Genomic DNA, 15,598 nt, shown 5'->3' with positions numbered 1-15,598 from the left:
AGCTGAAACAGGTTGTAAATTTGGAAATGTATGTGTCTTTCATCCTCACTATAAACATCGAAAAATTCCTGTATTTGATAAGAAACCGGAGTGCTTTATTATTAATCTGTTTTGTTATGGATTTACAGATGCTACAAAACTTAGAGTTTCTCCAAAGAATCCTAAAGTTTTGAAATCACATTTGCTGGTTTTGCAATGTCAAATAGAGCTTGACTCCCATTTGAAACACAGTTTAAAATTATCCTGGACTAAAGATGGAAATGAGCTTGAAACCAATGGCACAGAAGGTGACAGGTAAGCAAAGGAAATAGGAGATTTTTAGTTTTAATGCTAAAATGTGGTTTGACTTTTGAAACCAGACTTTATCTTCCAATACAAGAGACTGGACGTTTGTAAAGTATCCTGAATGTATTAACTTCCAACTTGAAATGTATAAAAACTGTGAATATCTCTGACATCCAGCTAATTTTTAAAGGCCTGGTAGAGGCCATAATATTGAGGAGCTTCTTCCCACAGAAAAATCAATGGATTTTCCTGTTTCTATGGGTGAGTAAAGTCAAGGCAAATTGATATATTCTTCAGTAAAGTTTCAAAGGGCAAACGCAATACAGTCCCTTAATCAGACAATAACCTTAGGCTATAATAGGATTTTGGGCCACAAGTCAACTAAATGAGCCATCTCTCCAGATGGCTAGTTGTACTCTAGCAAGAATATCCATGAAAGATTTAGAACATTAGCTTGAAAACTAGGGATAATAGCCACCTCTATTTTCCTGGGGCTTTAGTATAATCCCAAAATTGGCTTTTAAACCCAAATAGATATTGCATCATAAAAGCTTTCACAGTAATACCTTAATTAAGAGGAAATATCACTAAATAGGTAAAGAGCTGTCATTTTTTATGAGAAAAATTGCTAATCAAACATTTCTTCCTAACTTCAGGACGTCTCTAATTGGATGTCTTGCCAAAACCTCAAACTTGTCCAAAGCAGAACTCCTCATCTTCCCACCCAAACCCTGGCCTCCCCTGACGTTTCCATAACTGTAAAAAGCAACCACCATCCTCACTGTCTCACAAGCCCATAACCTTGGCATCATCCTAAACTCATTTCACTCATTCAACACATAAATTCAGTCTGTCACCAAATCCTGTCAGTTCTACTTTTACATCTGTAGAATCAACCCCCTCCACTCCATCTAAACTGCTACCATGCTGATCCAAGTACTTATCCTGTCACTTCTTGACTACTGCAGTAATCTCCTTGCTGACCTCCCTTCCTCCTGTCTCTTCTCTCCGGTCCATACTTCATTCTTCTGCCCAGGTATTTTTTTTGAAGGAAAAAAAATAGCATTCAGTCCAAGTAGCCCCACACCTCAAAAAACTCCAGTGGTTGCCCATTTATCTCCACATTAAACAGAAACTCCTCACCATTGGCTTTAAACTACTCAATTAGCCCTTTGCCTCTTACCTTACCTCATTAATCTACTACAACTCAGCCTCCTCACCTTGCTCCACTAATGCCAACCTACTCACTGTATCTCAGTTTCATCTATTTTGCTGCTGACCACTTGCCCACATCCTCCCTCTGGCCTGGAATTCCTGCCCCCTTCGTATCTGTCAGACCACCACTCTCCCCACCTTCAAAGCCTTACTAAAAGCATGTCTCTTCCAAGAGACCTTCCACTGCTAACCCCTCTTTTCCCCATCCTAATCATCCCCCTCCACCCCACCCCCATATCACCTAGGCTGTTGGGTGTGTTCTCCTTAAGCACTTTGATGTTCACCCCATCTCTTGCCCCACAGCTCTCATGTACATATCCTTATACTCTGCCATTTCTCCTTTGTGTAATTTATTTTAATGTCTGTCATCCCCTGTTGACTGTAACATCCTTTTGGGCAGGGACTGTGTCTACCAACTCAATGTCTATCTTCCCCCACTAGACTGTAAACTCCTTGAGGGCAGGGATGTCTACTAACTCTACGGTATTGTGCTTCCCCAAACATGTAGTACAGTGTTCTGTACCCAATAAGCACTCAATAAATACCATTAATTGATTGATTGATTACATTATCACGTCATGGTAATTCTGATGATTAATATGAACAAAGAAATCAAATATGGTTATCATGTATGTCCCAGTTCACATTGAAATTCTCCATGACCAACTGATATAATTTGGGGGTTAACTCAAATGGCAGGTACGAAATACGACATTAATAAAATGTCTATTCAAAAAATACAGAACCTCTATATCTAATCTTCATAGTATGAAAGGCTTATGAGAAAGAAAACACTCAGAAAATGATGGAGTATCAGAAAGGGGTCATTTCAGTGTCCCTCTCTCATCATGTATTTTATTTTCTCGGTAGGATAATGATTGAAATGGATACATTGTCTATATCAAATATCACTTTAGAGGATGAAGGTGTTTACTCCTGTTTAGCTAGCACTTCTCTAGACAGTGTCAAAGCTGATTCTCATGTAATTATCCTGGGTAAGTGTTATTTTTTTTCTATTTTCTGTTATTCTATAATTTGGGTTGGCGGCTTATTTTTCTGACAAAACTGTAGTTTTCCTCATTAGCTTTGTCTTAGAATGTTTTGATACTAAAAATTACTCTATACAAGAGATCAGATTGTCAGACATTTATTTGTGCAATTTATGTGCACAGCTGAGTGTTACAACAAAGGGGTCATTGCGAAATTAGTTTCCTGGTACACACATAAAAAAAAGGCACACTGAAGATCTGGAATGTTTGACTTGGCAAATAGTATCTTAGGTTTTAAAATAACACCCCTGTCATTTCATTCTGGCTGTTTTTAAAATAAAAAGAAGCTTAAAAGAGATTAATAGCCTTTAACTCAAAAAGGCTTTGGTTGATCTGATAAGATCATCAGGAGTCTATCCCTGTTTATAAAAGTTTAGCTAGCACTGTCTGGTCTTTCCTCATCATTTTAGGAATGAGGGTTGTGTCATAGGTCTCGTCTCATTTTATTCTATTCTCGTCTATGCTTGAGGATGCATTAAGGAACTAAAATGAAACTATCCCTATTTCTTCATTCCATGCACTTGGTCCCCTACCTTTACCTTATTTTTCCTAAAGTTATACATTGAGACATAAATTCGGGAAAAAAAAAAATCCAAGAAGAGAGATTATAAAATTTACTCAATGTTTCTTTAGATCTCCCATTGATTCTTTATTAAGTGGCTACCAGTAGGCCTTGGGCACCACGAGTAAGGGGACTGTAAAACAAAATGAATCAACTAGAATACTACATGTATTTCTGGTGGCCACATCTTAGTAAGGACATAATAGAGTTAGAGAAAATCAAGGTTGACGCAATAGTTGAGCTGTGGCAAGACCAGAGTTTGTACCAGGATGGTAGCAGTTTGGGTGGAGAGGAAGGGGAGGACCTGGTACAACCATTGAAGATTGAAGGTGGTAATTAATAAAAAAGAAAAGAAAAAAAGCAGATGGTAAGCATATGAAATGTGTTACTAGAGAAATGTATTCAGGTTGGACGTAGAAAGAAGTTCAGGGTGGGGTTTGGATAAAGTTATGGACAAGAAGTCCATAATGGGTAACTAGTGGGAAAGATAAAGCAGTATAGAGGAAACATTAGTGGTGGTAGGTGTTACATGTATAACCAAGGGAGTAGATGTCAAGTAAGTCAATCATCGTGCTTTTCCTCCAAGTATCCTGTCGCTACTGTCAGAGGTAGAATAGTAGGCTGGATGGACACATTGGTCTAATTCAGTCATGGAACTGCCATGACTTTTGAAATGATTCTCTCTTCTCATTTAGATGTTCCGGATTCACCTGATAATCTACACCTTTCAGAAAAGCAGAATAGGAGTGTCCGGCTGACATGGAAAGCTGGGAATAGCCACAACAGCATAATTAATGGTAAAAAAAAAACCAACTGTGGGAAGTGGGCTGTAAAACAAAGTAAAATGGACATTGCAGTCATTCGTTAGTATACTCCATTTTCTTAATTTATGGAATTGCTCTGATGTAAATGTTTTATTGGATTTCCACTCCTAGAATTCATTATAGAATATGAAGGGAATAAAGAGGATTCTGAAAAGTGGGAAGAATTAACCACAGTTCCAGGGAATGAAACTACAGTCATTTTATCACTGGCTCCTTATGTAAAATACAAGTTCCGTGTTATTGCCGTGAATGGTGTTGGGAGAAGTCAACCTAGCAAGCCCTCGGAACATCATGAGACACCTCCTGCAGGTTTGTAGGCACTTTCATCAGCTTTCTATTTCAAGCCTGGAACTTTAACATGTCCTGTGAAGTGATGCAAAGTCTTGCAAAGAGAGACTATTGAGGTCATTGGAGTTCTGGATGCTTTGGACCTCTCTATGGTTTTATGCTTCTTCATTGCTCTCTTAATGCACTCATTCAGATTATTTGCAGTGTGCCAACTTCAAGGGGGAGGTGTAGCATATCAGCTTTCATTCAGCTGTAAAAAAGAAATGTGAACATTTTCTTGAATAATTATTGGTCAAATGTTTACGTGCTTAAAACAAGAACTATAAAGGTAAGCTTAATTCAGAAAGGAATACATCTTAGGGAGTGCCAGCTTCTTTAAATTGTAAGGTTCCTAAAGTTCATGATTTAATTTAAGTCCTTGGTTTGATTTTCATCCTGTGTAACTTAATTGGCTTTGGTTTGTAAATGTTCATTTTGTATCAGTGCACTATTAATAGGTAACAGGATGAAAGTTGATTTTACTCTATCTAATTTTCTAGCTCCAGACAAGAATCCAGAAAACATAAGAGTCGATGCTTCTGAACCAAATGAAATGATCATGAAATGGGAAGTAAGTATTACTAGCACTGTAACTTATTTACACTGCTAGATGGCATAGATTGATAGGTAAATGACCTAAAAATGCACATTTTTAAAATTTGAGATGTGTGAAAATCATTTCCTTTCTTTTATAAAATGTCTAGAGTATGCGTCCATCAGTTGGGGGGAAATGAGTTTGATATCATTTATTCTATTGGTGACACTACTTTTGAGGAAAATTTCTAACCATTTCATAGATTCATAGTTATTACTAGAGTAAATGTAAATAGTAGTAGTAATATTCTAGGGTAAATATAAAGAGTAATAATAATATTTGTCATTCGCTTACTATGCACCAAGCACTATAGTAATTGGTGGAAGATAATTACGATCAGACACAATAACTGTCCTGCATGGAACTCAGTCTAAGCAGGAGGGAGAACATGTATTGAATCTCCATTTTACAGATGAGAAAACTGTGGCACAGACAAGGTAAATGACTTGCCCACGGTCCACAGTAATCAAGTAATAAATTGGGATTAGAACTCAGGTCCTTTGACTCCAAGGTCCTTGCTCTTTGCATTTGGTCACATAGCTGTAAAGTACTTGTGCTGGTATAAATTTAAAGTTATAGTGTTCTAAATAATGGAAAAAAAACCACTCTACCATTAATGAAAATAAAACTTTGAAAGTTGTACCACTTTTATGTGACACTTTCCAAAGGCCATTTGTCATGGGTTTATCAATCAGTCAATGGTATTTATTGAGTGATTTCTGTATGCAGAGCACTGTACTAAGAATTTGGGAGAGTATAATACAACAGAGTTGGATTGGCTGACCATTAAATGTTAAAAAAAGAATGCCTAAAAAAGGGTGTGTGTGTGTGTGCGTGCTTCTGTCTTTCATGCTGGAAAATGATAGTGAGATACTACCCCTTATTAGCGAGTGAGGCTTTAAAGATATTCGGACATCAAATGGCTATTCCATACTAAATGTATGAAAAGTGTGTCCCTCAGCCTTGATGGTGCATTTAATAACTGTGACCTCTATTGATATTTTAAGTCAGACTTAGCTTTCTGGCTTTGCTGGAGTTATCTACTCAAGGAGAGCAGTTGGTCTAATGAAAAGAGCACTGACTGGGAATCAGGAGACCTGAGTTCTAATTCCAACTACCACTTTCCTGTTGTGTGACAACCAGCAAGTCACTGACTCTGTGCCCCAGTCTCCTCATCTGTAAAATGGATCCAAAATGTGTACCCCCCACTCCCTCTTAGATGGTGAGTCTCAGGTGGGACACAAGTTGTGTCTGATCTGATTATCTTGGCTTTACCTCAGCACTTGGCTCATAGTAAGTGCCCAATAATAATAATCACCGTGGTATTTCTTATTGCCACATGCCAGGTCTGACTGTCACAACTACCTCCCAGCATTTCTTTGCTATACCACATTGTTTGAGACTACACCTTCCCATGTCTGTGAAATGTTTATTCCATCCCTCCTGCTTAATTATGCCTCATTATAGCTCACCACACAGCAGCTGCTTGATATCCTCTATAGCTAAGCTCTAATATGAGCATTGTCTCAATACTAGTGACTCAACTGCATTCCAGAACCTCAGCGTTGGGGATCTTTTCTTGTCATTTGGTATCAAGTATAACTTTTAGGTGATACTGCCGAAACTACCTGAGAAACAGGATGTGCTTTCTGTGATAGGCCCAGGTATCGTAGCCAAAGGGAAAATTGGACAAGGCTTTCCTTAGCTTCAATTCTGTTCATTATGGAATGAAGTTCGATGATCCATTGTCATCAAACTCTGCCAATCTTCTAACTACCATCTACCACTGTGTGGACTATTCCCAAATCTACCTCTCTAGCTCTGACCTCTCTCCTTCTGTGCAGTCTCTCATTTCCTCCTGCCTTCAGAACATCTCTACTTGGATGTCCCACTGACACTTCAAACTTAATATGTCCCAAACAGAACTCTTCATCTTGTCACCCACACCCTGTCCTCCCCATCTTTCCAATAACTTTAGACAACACTATTAAACTCCCTGTCTCACAAGCCCATGACCTTGGCATTCTCCTCAACTCATCTGTCTCCTTCTACCTTCATATTAAATATGTCACCAAATCCTGTCGGTTCTACCTTCACATCTCTAGAATCTGTCCCTCACTCTAGCTCCATCTAAACTGCTACCATACTGATCTAAGTACCTATAGCCCACCTTGACTACTGCATCAGTCTTATCGCTGATCTCCCTGCTTCTTGTCTCTCCCCACTCCAGTCCACACTTCATTCTGCTGCTCAGATCATTTTTCTAAAAGTATGTTCAGTCCACATTTTCCCACTCCTTGAGAACCTCCAGAAACTCCTTACCATCAGCTTTAAAGCACTCAAACAGCTCGCCCCCTCCTACCTTACCTGATTTCCTACTATAACCCAGCCCGCACACTTGACTTCTTTAACACCAACATTCTCACTGTACCTTGATCTTGTCTATCTCACCACCAGGTCCTTGCCCATGTCTTCCCTCTGGCCTGGAACTCCCTCCCCTTCATAGATCACTATGCTCCTCACCTTCAAAACCTTATTAAAACCACATCTTCTCCAAGAGGGCTTACCCAACCAATCTCTCCTTTCCCCTCTCAATCGATAAATCATATTTATTGAACACTTACTATGTGCAGAGCACTGTACTAAGCCCGTGGGAGAGTATAGTATAACAGAGTTGGTAGTCACGTTCCCTACCCTCAACAGGTTTACAGTCCAGAGACTGCTCCCTCTCCCTTCTGTGTCACTTATAGACTTGGATCTGTACCCTTTAAGCACTTGATATTCAATCCATTCTCAATCCCACAGCATCTATGCATATATCTACTATTGATTTTAATGTTTAACACCCCCTCTATATTGTAAGCTCCTTGTTGGTGGGGAACGTGTCTACCAACTCGTATTGTATTCTTTCAAATGCTTAGAACAGTGCTCTGCACAAAGTAAGTACTCAATAAATAACACTTATTGATTTATTGATTCTAATAGCCACATTGGTAGCAGAATTAGGGGATACCAAGTCCTAAGCTTCCAATGAAAATCTTTGGTCCTATATAAGTATGGTTCATGCTAGTATTGGCTAGTTTTTATTGTTATGAAGATTGAAAAGTTGTTCATATCATTCATTCAATCGTATTTATTGAGTGCTTACTGTGTGCAGAGCAGTGTACTAAGCACTTTGAGCTGTCTATTTTCTTGTTTATGTGCCTTTAAAACCCATGGTCTGGTGGATAGAGCATGGGCCTGGGACTCAGAAGGACCTGAGTTCTAATCCCGATTCCTCCACTTGTCTGCTGTGTGACCCTGGGCAAGTCACTTAACTTATCTGTTTTTCAGGTACTTCATCCGTAAAATAGGGATTAAAACTGTGAGCTTCATGTTGGACATGGACTGTGTCCAACCTGATTAGCTTATATTTTCCCCAGTGTTTAGTATAATGTCTGGCACATAGTAGCACTTAACAAATACCATATTAGCCCCCTCCCCCACCAAAAAAGCCAGCTGCATAAGGCAGCTCTTGGTTGTCTGGCCCAAGAAATTCGATGATGTCCATGGTCTGTTGAATTGACTGACGGAACGGATGTGTGTTTTGAAAACTGCTCTCAGGTGTCTTGTTTCATCCTAAAGCCTAGAACAGGAAAGGGTCTGCTTTACTCTGATGGTGATAGGAAAAGATCAGAAAGGGCTCTTTTAACTTGAATTGACTAGACATACAGCCATTCTCTCACTTAGTAGCCTCAGGATCCATTGCTTTGTAGTTCCCAGACTCCCATCTGATGATGGGGTCAAATGTCTCTGAATTCATTAATTCATTCATACACTCACTCATTCAATCGTATTTATTAAGCACCTACTGTGTGCAGAGCACTGCACTGAGAGCTTGGGAAAGTACAATACAACAATAAAGAGTGCAATCCCTGCCCACAATGAGCTCACAGTCTCGGGGAGGTGGGGAGACAGACATCAAGACAAATAAATGAAATTTCAGATATATGCATAAGTGCTGTGGGGCTGGGAGATGGGGGAAGAGCAAAGGGAGCAAGTCAGGATGACACAGAAGGGAGTGGGAGATGAGGAAAAGCGGAGCGTAGTCTATAAATGCAAGACAGAGGAGTGGTGCTGCTTCCTGCATCTTTCCTGGTATAATCATTAGGTGTCAATTATCATGAAATACAAATATTCCCACATTTCATGTTTTCTGTTTCATATGAAAATAGAACTTCGGAGTGCATGAAGGCAGTGTATTTTTTCATTAGCTTTCATGGCCACAGGGCAAGACTATTGATGTTTCAGAAGCTATCATTCTTATTCGGAACTAGCCTTCATCCACAAAAAATTTGTGAGCACCAACAAGCTCAGCTTTCTTTCTCTCTTGTTTTACTCTCATTGTTTTCCTTCAATCTGGCATTACTTCCTTTAATTCTCAGTCACACTCAGTCCCCTCTCCAGCATGGCATAGTGGATAGAGCATAGGCTTAGGAGTCAGAAGGTCATGGGTTCTAGTTCTGACTCCAACACTTATCTGCTGTATGATCTTGGGCAAGTCACTTCACTTCTCTGTGCCTCAGTTACCTCATCTGTAAAATGGGGATTAAGACTGTGAGCCCCCTAAGAGACAGGGACTACATCCAAACCAAATTGCCTGTATCTGCCCTAGTGCTTAGTACTGTGCCTGACACATAGTAAGCACTTAACAAAATAATTATCAGCACTTATAACAGTGCTTGGCACATAGTAAGCCCTTAACAAATACCATCATTATTATTATTAGTATTATTATTATTTTCATTGGCTCTCTCATTGTTTTCAGCTGCTCCATGTCCACAGTCCCACATTCCTGGTTAACAGTTGTACCTTCTTCCCATACTGCTCAGCTTTCTCCACTGGTAGCAAGGCAGCATTCTAGATTTATTGAATGCTTTTTTTTTTTATCTGCAGAGGTTTAACAATCATGGTTGTGAATCTTTAATATACTTTGGGTGACCATTCTTCCACATTTGGCTATGAGTGCCTGGATTTGGGGGGCTTTCAGACCATTCTGTTCAGTTGTTCAAAATGTATTTGTAAAACCCTGGCTTAATCAAAGCCTCTTTGGGACCCTATAGCAACATCATCATTGTAAACATTATTTATTGACTCCCTACTGTGTACAGAGCATTGTACTAGGCACGTGGGGGCTATAAGGAAAGCGTAGAAGAAATGATTACTCAAGGACCTTTCAATCTAATAGCAGCTTCCAACTGCTATTGCTTCCAGTTTAAGGCCTGCTTCAGAATCCTTGCCAGTCAGCTTGGAAGAAGCAAGCTTTAACTGAGCCTCAACCATGTTATCTAGGCTCCTTTTCCCCATCCAGACTCAATCTGCTGATCATAAGAATGTGAGTGTAAGAGTGTGAGAATGAGTGTATATGAGGAATGTATATGTAAAGAAGAGGAAGAGAGAGAAGACAGGGCTTCTTTTCTACCTTTGCTCTGCCCCCAGACCCCCAGTGCCCTGTTGAATAGAGTTATGGGCAGGGGCTAGATCAAAGCATACCACTGTGTCTGTCACCCTCTCTCAAGCACCTAGTAGAAAAATAAATACTTTTGGGTTGATTTTTTACTCCATTGTGGCTCCAAGGGGGATTCCTTGCTGATGAGTTCCTCTATTGACTGAAATAGGCTTTTTAAAGATTCATTCCCTAGTTTTCTTGGAATGTTTTATGGTAATTTTATAACAATAATGATGGCGTTTGTTAAGCACTTTCTATGTGCCAAGCACTGTTCTAAACACTGAGGGGATACAAGGTAATCAGGTTGTCCCACATGGGGCTCACAGTCTTAATCCCCATTTTCCAGATGAGGTAACTGAGGCACAGAGAAGTTAACTGACTTGCCCAAAGTCACACAGCTGACAAGTGGTGGAGCTGGAATTAGAACCCATGATCTCTGACTCCCAAGCCCGTGCTCTTTCCCTTGAGCCACGCTGCTTCTCTGTAATTTCCAAGGAAGTAGTCTAAGTATAAAATCTACCATATTCTCCCTCTCGTCTTTCCTATATATTGTCAGAGGCAAAATTGAGGTGTGGGGGAAGAGGTAAAAGCCCAGCTCTCCTGAATTTCTGTACACCCTGCATTGCCTCTAAAAAGCAGAGTGGCTCAGTGGAAAGAGCCCGGGCTCGGGAGTTAGAGGTCACGGGTTCTAATCCCATTTCCACCGCTTGTCGGCTGTGTGACTTTGGGCAAGTCACCTAACGTCTCTGGGCCTCAGTTACCCATCTGTAAAATGGGGATTATGACTGTGAGCCCTACCTGATCACCTTGTATCTACCCCTGCTCTTAGAACAGTGCTTTGCACATAGTAAGTGTTTAACAAATACCATTATTATTAACAGACTGTTGTCCGGAGAAGAGGTGGGGCCCATTTAGGAGTGGTGATTCTGCAGCCTGCATTGTAACCTCCACTGAGAACTTCAAAGTGTTCTGCCCCCTTCAGAAATGGGCAGATGGAACCTCCTTGCAGGTTTTGGGGGGCCCTAAAAGGCTGAGGGCACATGCTGGAACTGAGCTTGACCTGACCTAAGGGGAGAGGATAAAAATAAAGCTTTCCCCAAGTACTCACATCCTCCTTGAGGCTTTTTGATTTTCATAAGATGAAAATGGTCCATAGGTTTTGAAACCTAGAAAAAACAAAATCCTTCATTCCGGTAAAGCCATGTGAAAGGGATCCCCCCAGACTCAATGTAAACATCCTGCTCTAGTGTGTCTGCCCTTCCCAACTCAAAACTCACAGCCAAGCTTCTGAAGGGTGGATATTCCAAGGGTTTGGATTATAACAATCCTTTGTAATTAGAGTAGAACTTTCCTCAAGGGACCACAAATTGCTGTGTAAACATCAATTAGTTAATCCTCACCTCTCTTCTGGGAGGTCAGAAGTTAAGTGTGGTATTCTCTGGTTTGACCCAAGAGAAACTGAGACACTCAAGAGTTTAAGTGATTCATCCACTATTACAAAGCCTGAGTTAGATTAGCCACAGTTACTGGGTTTCACCCAGCAAAAAAGTGTTTGGGAAAAGGATTTCTTTGTGGAGCATTTCTGTTTGTGAACAGAATCTTCATATCATTCATTCATTCAATTGTATTTATTGAGCACTTACTGTGTGCAGATCACTGTACTAAGCGCTTGGGAAGTACAAATTGGCAACTTATAGAGACGGTCCCTACCCGACAGCGGGCTCACAGTCTAGAAGGGGGAGACAGACAACAAAACAAAACATGTTAACAAAATAAAATAAATAGAATAGTAAATATGTACAAGTAAAATAGAGTAATAAATATGTATAAACAAATATACAGGTGCTATGGGAAGGGGAAGGAGGTAGGGTCGGGGGGATGGGGAGGGGGAGGAGGGGTAGGGGAAAGAGGGGGAGAGGAAGGAGGGGGCTCAGTCTGGGAAGGCCTCCTGGAGGAGGTGAGCTCTCAGTAGGGCTTTGAAGGGAGGAAGAGAGCTAGCTTGGTGGATGTGTGGAGGGAGGGCATTCCAGGCCAAGGGGAGGACGTGGGCTGGAGGTCGAGGGCGGGACAGGTGAGAACGAGGCACAGTGAGGAGATTAGCGGAGCGGAGGGTGCGGGCTGGCCTTTAGAAGGAAAGAAGGGAGGTGAGATTCCCATGTACTGTGACTGCCCTCCTCAAGTACTGTTTTGCATTGAGAAGCAGCGTGGCTCAATGGAAAGAGCACGGGCTTGGGAGTCAGAGGTCATGGGTTCAAATTCAGGCTCTGCCAATTGTCAGCTGTGTGCCTTTGGGCAAGTCACTTAACTTCTCTGTGCCTCAGTTACCTCATCTGTAAAATGGGGAGGAAGACTGTGAGCCCACGTGGGACAATCCGATCACCTTGTATCCTCCCTAGTGCTTAGAACAGTGCTTTGCATGTAGTAAGTGTGTAACAAATGCCGTCATTATTATCATTATTGATATATTTAGTCAATTAGTCAATATTTTCATTGTTTATTTTTAAGTTGTCTGTTCTTGTCCTTGCATGATAGCTTTCTGTTATATGTGTTGCCTTTCTCCATTTAAGTCTTGAGCCCCTTTTGGGGAAGAAATTGGATCACATCAGATTTACCCCAGTTCTTAGTACATGATGCTTAAAAATACTAACGGTAACAGTACAGGCTCATGACATTCTGGACACCTACGAAGAAGGCAGGGATGCCTTCTAGACTGTGAGCCCACTGTTGGGTAGGGGCCGTCTCTATATGTTGCCAACTTGTACTTCCCAAGCACTTAGTACAGTACTCTGCACACAGTAAGCGCTCAATAAACACGATTGAATGAATGAATGAAAGGCCATTGAATCAGGTGGCAAGAAGTGAAAGTCTTTAAGAGATGGGTGCCCATTCACCTCAGCATCAAGCAGAAACTCCTCACCTCCTCCTTTAAGGCACTCAATTGGTTCTCTCTCCCCTATCTATCCCTGCTCCACTCCCAGTACACATTTCAGTCCTCTAACACCAACCTACTCACTATTTCATGTTGTCGTCTCTCTCGCCTTAACTCTTGCTCTCGCCCTATGTCCTGCCTAGAACTTCCTTCCCCCTCATAATCTGGCAGGCCATTGCTTTTCCCACCTTCCAAGCCCACTAAAATCATATCTCCTCCTGGAAGCCTTGAAGTCTCCTCTCCCTGTACTTCCCTCCCTATTGCATCACCTATGCAATTGAGTCATTCATTCATTCAATCGCATTTATTGAGCGTTTACTGTGTGCAGAGCACTGTACTAAGTGCTTGGGAGGTACAAGTTTGCAACATATAGAGACGGTCCCTACCCAACAGCGGGCTCACAGTCTAGAAGGGGGAGACAGACAACAAAACAAGACATATAAACCAAATAAAATAAATAGAATAAATGTGTACAAGTAAAATAGAGTAATTAATATGTACGAACATATATACATATATACAGGTGCTGTAGGGAGGGGAAGGAGGTAAGGCGGGGGGGATGGGGAGGGGAAGTAGGGGGAGAAGAAGGAGGGGGCTCAGTCTGGGTAGGCCTCCTGGAGAGGTGAGCTCTCAGTAGGGCTTTGAAGGGAGGAAGAGAGAAAACCCCATAACCCCTAAGCACTTAGGTACTCACCCACCTTCAGCTCCACAGCTCTTACATTCATAATAATAATAATAATAATAGCATTTATTAAGCGCTTACTATGTGCAAAGCACTGTTCTAAGCACTGGGGAGGTTACAAGGTGATCAGCTTGTCCCGCAGGGGACTCACAGTCTTAATCCCCATTTTCTAGATGAGGTAACTGAGGCACAGAGAAGTTGCCCAAAGTCACACAGCTGACAATTGGTGGAGCTGGAATTTGAACCCATGACCTCTGACTCCAAAACCTAGACACTTTACACTGAGCCATGCTACATATCTTTATTCTCTTATTCTAAGCCCTCATTTCCTTTTCCTACTCCCTTTTTCATCACCCTATCTTGCTTCCTTTATTCACCCTCCCCCACCCCCACAGCACTTATGTACATATCCTTAATTTATTCCTACTAATGTCTGTCTCCCCCTCTAGACTGCAAGCTCATTGTGGGCAAGGAATGTTTCCATTATATTGGTGTGCTGTACTCTCCCAAGTGCTTAGTACAGTGCCCTACACAGTAAGCACTCAATTAATATAATTGATTGATTGACTGATTATTCTCTGTTGCTCTTCCACCCTGTAATTGATTTTAACATCTGTCCCTCTTGCTAGATTGTGAACTCCTTAAGAGGACATGTCTACTTACTCTTGTATTTTACTCTTTCAAGTCCTTAGTGAAATGCTTTGCGCACTATAAGTTGTCAATAAACTAGCCCTGAATAATAATGATAGTAATAGTAAAAAAAAGCTGCTCAGGCGATCGATCATCTGTGCTCCTAGAAAGAGCCTGAGCTAATGGTTCATAGCCCTGGGGGTACTGAGAGGGGCCCATCATGACCCAATAGTAATGGGTGAGTGATAGACTTAGAACAGTGCTTTGCACATAGTAAGCGCTTAACAATGCCGTCATTATTATTACCATGGCCAACGGGAGCGTCCACTGATCCCAGAGGGATTGAAAACATGGCCTGTGTTGCCCAGGTAATGCAGGAGTTAGGCTCACGAGGTCATATGATGAAGGATATTTGGGTGGCCTGAATGGGAGGCAACCATGGGGAGCATCTTTAGACCCAGGATAATGGTAGTGTTATGTTACCATGGGGGTTGTCAGACAGGTTACCCACTGTCCAGAGGGCCCAGAGACTGGTCCCACTGCTGCTCAGAAGATTGAGACTTGGGCTCATCATAGTCTCTAAAAAAGAAAGGGTAAACTCGAAGAGACACACATTGTCTTCTGGTGGTGTTTCAGGCAAATTAGGATGCCTACAGGAAAATCCACTGACTAGGCAAATAAACCCTGGGTTCACAGTTTGAAATAAATGACTTCCAGCCAGTCCCCTGGCTTTAGGACAAAATTGGCTCTTTGTACTTTTGGTTTGGTTGAAGACAGAACTGAGAATGTCATCAATCTGTTTTTTCTGGTGGACACAGCATTGTTCTTAGAAATGAAGGTTGGTTTTGTCCCACATAGACACGGTTCAAGAGTCAGCAATGAGACTGGGTGGCCTGTGCAGAAAATCTTGCCTTTGAATTTTCCTATCTTGCAGTCAATTCAATCTTTGAATGCTAATGCAGATACTTGGCTTTGTCAAATTAGATGAAGAGTCTCAAAAAGGAGATTTTAG

General features: G+C 41.3%; 1 protein-coding gene across 6 annotated transcripts in view; it reads left to right on the top strand.

Moving 5' to 3' along the window:
* Nucleotides 1-15,598, top strand: part of CHL1 (cell adhesion molecule L1 like) — a 217,082-nt gene that overhangs the window by 175,950 nt on the left and 25,534 nt on the right. For all 6 annotated transcript variants that reach the window (XM_038771645.1, XM_038771644.1, XM_038771648.1 and 3 more), the window contains 5 exons: nt 129-294; nt 2,371-2,495; nt 3,807-3,908; nt 4,047-4,244; nt 4,763-4,833. In XM_038771645.1, the coding sequence (XP_038627573.1) occupies nt 129-294; nt 2,371-2,495; nt 3,807-3,908; nt 4,047-4,244; nt 4,763-4,833 (662 nt within the window). The remainder of the gene's footprint in view (nt 1-128; nt 295-2,370; nt 2,496-3,806; nt 3,909-4,046; nt 4,245-4,762; nt 4,834-15,598) is intronic.

Source organism: Tachyglossus aculeatus, chromosome X1 (genome assembly GCF_015852505.1).
Source record: "Tachyglossus aculeatus isolate mTacAcu1 chromosome X1, mTacAcu1.pri, whole genome shotgun sequence".
NCBI lineage: Eukaryota > Metazoa > Chordata > Mammalia > Monotremata > Tachyglossidae > Tachyglossus > Tachyglossus aculeatus.
The sequence above is the reverse complement of the archived record's forward strand: the minus strand, read 5'-3'. Positions and strand labels throughout refer to the sequence as shown.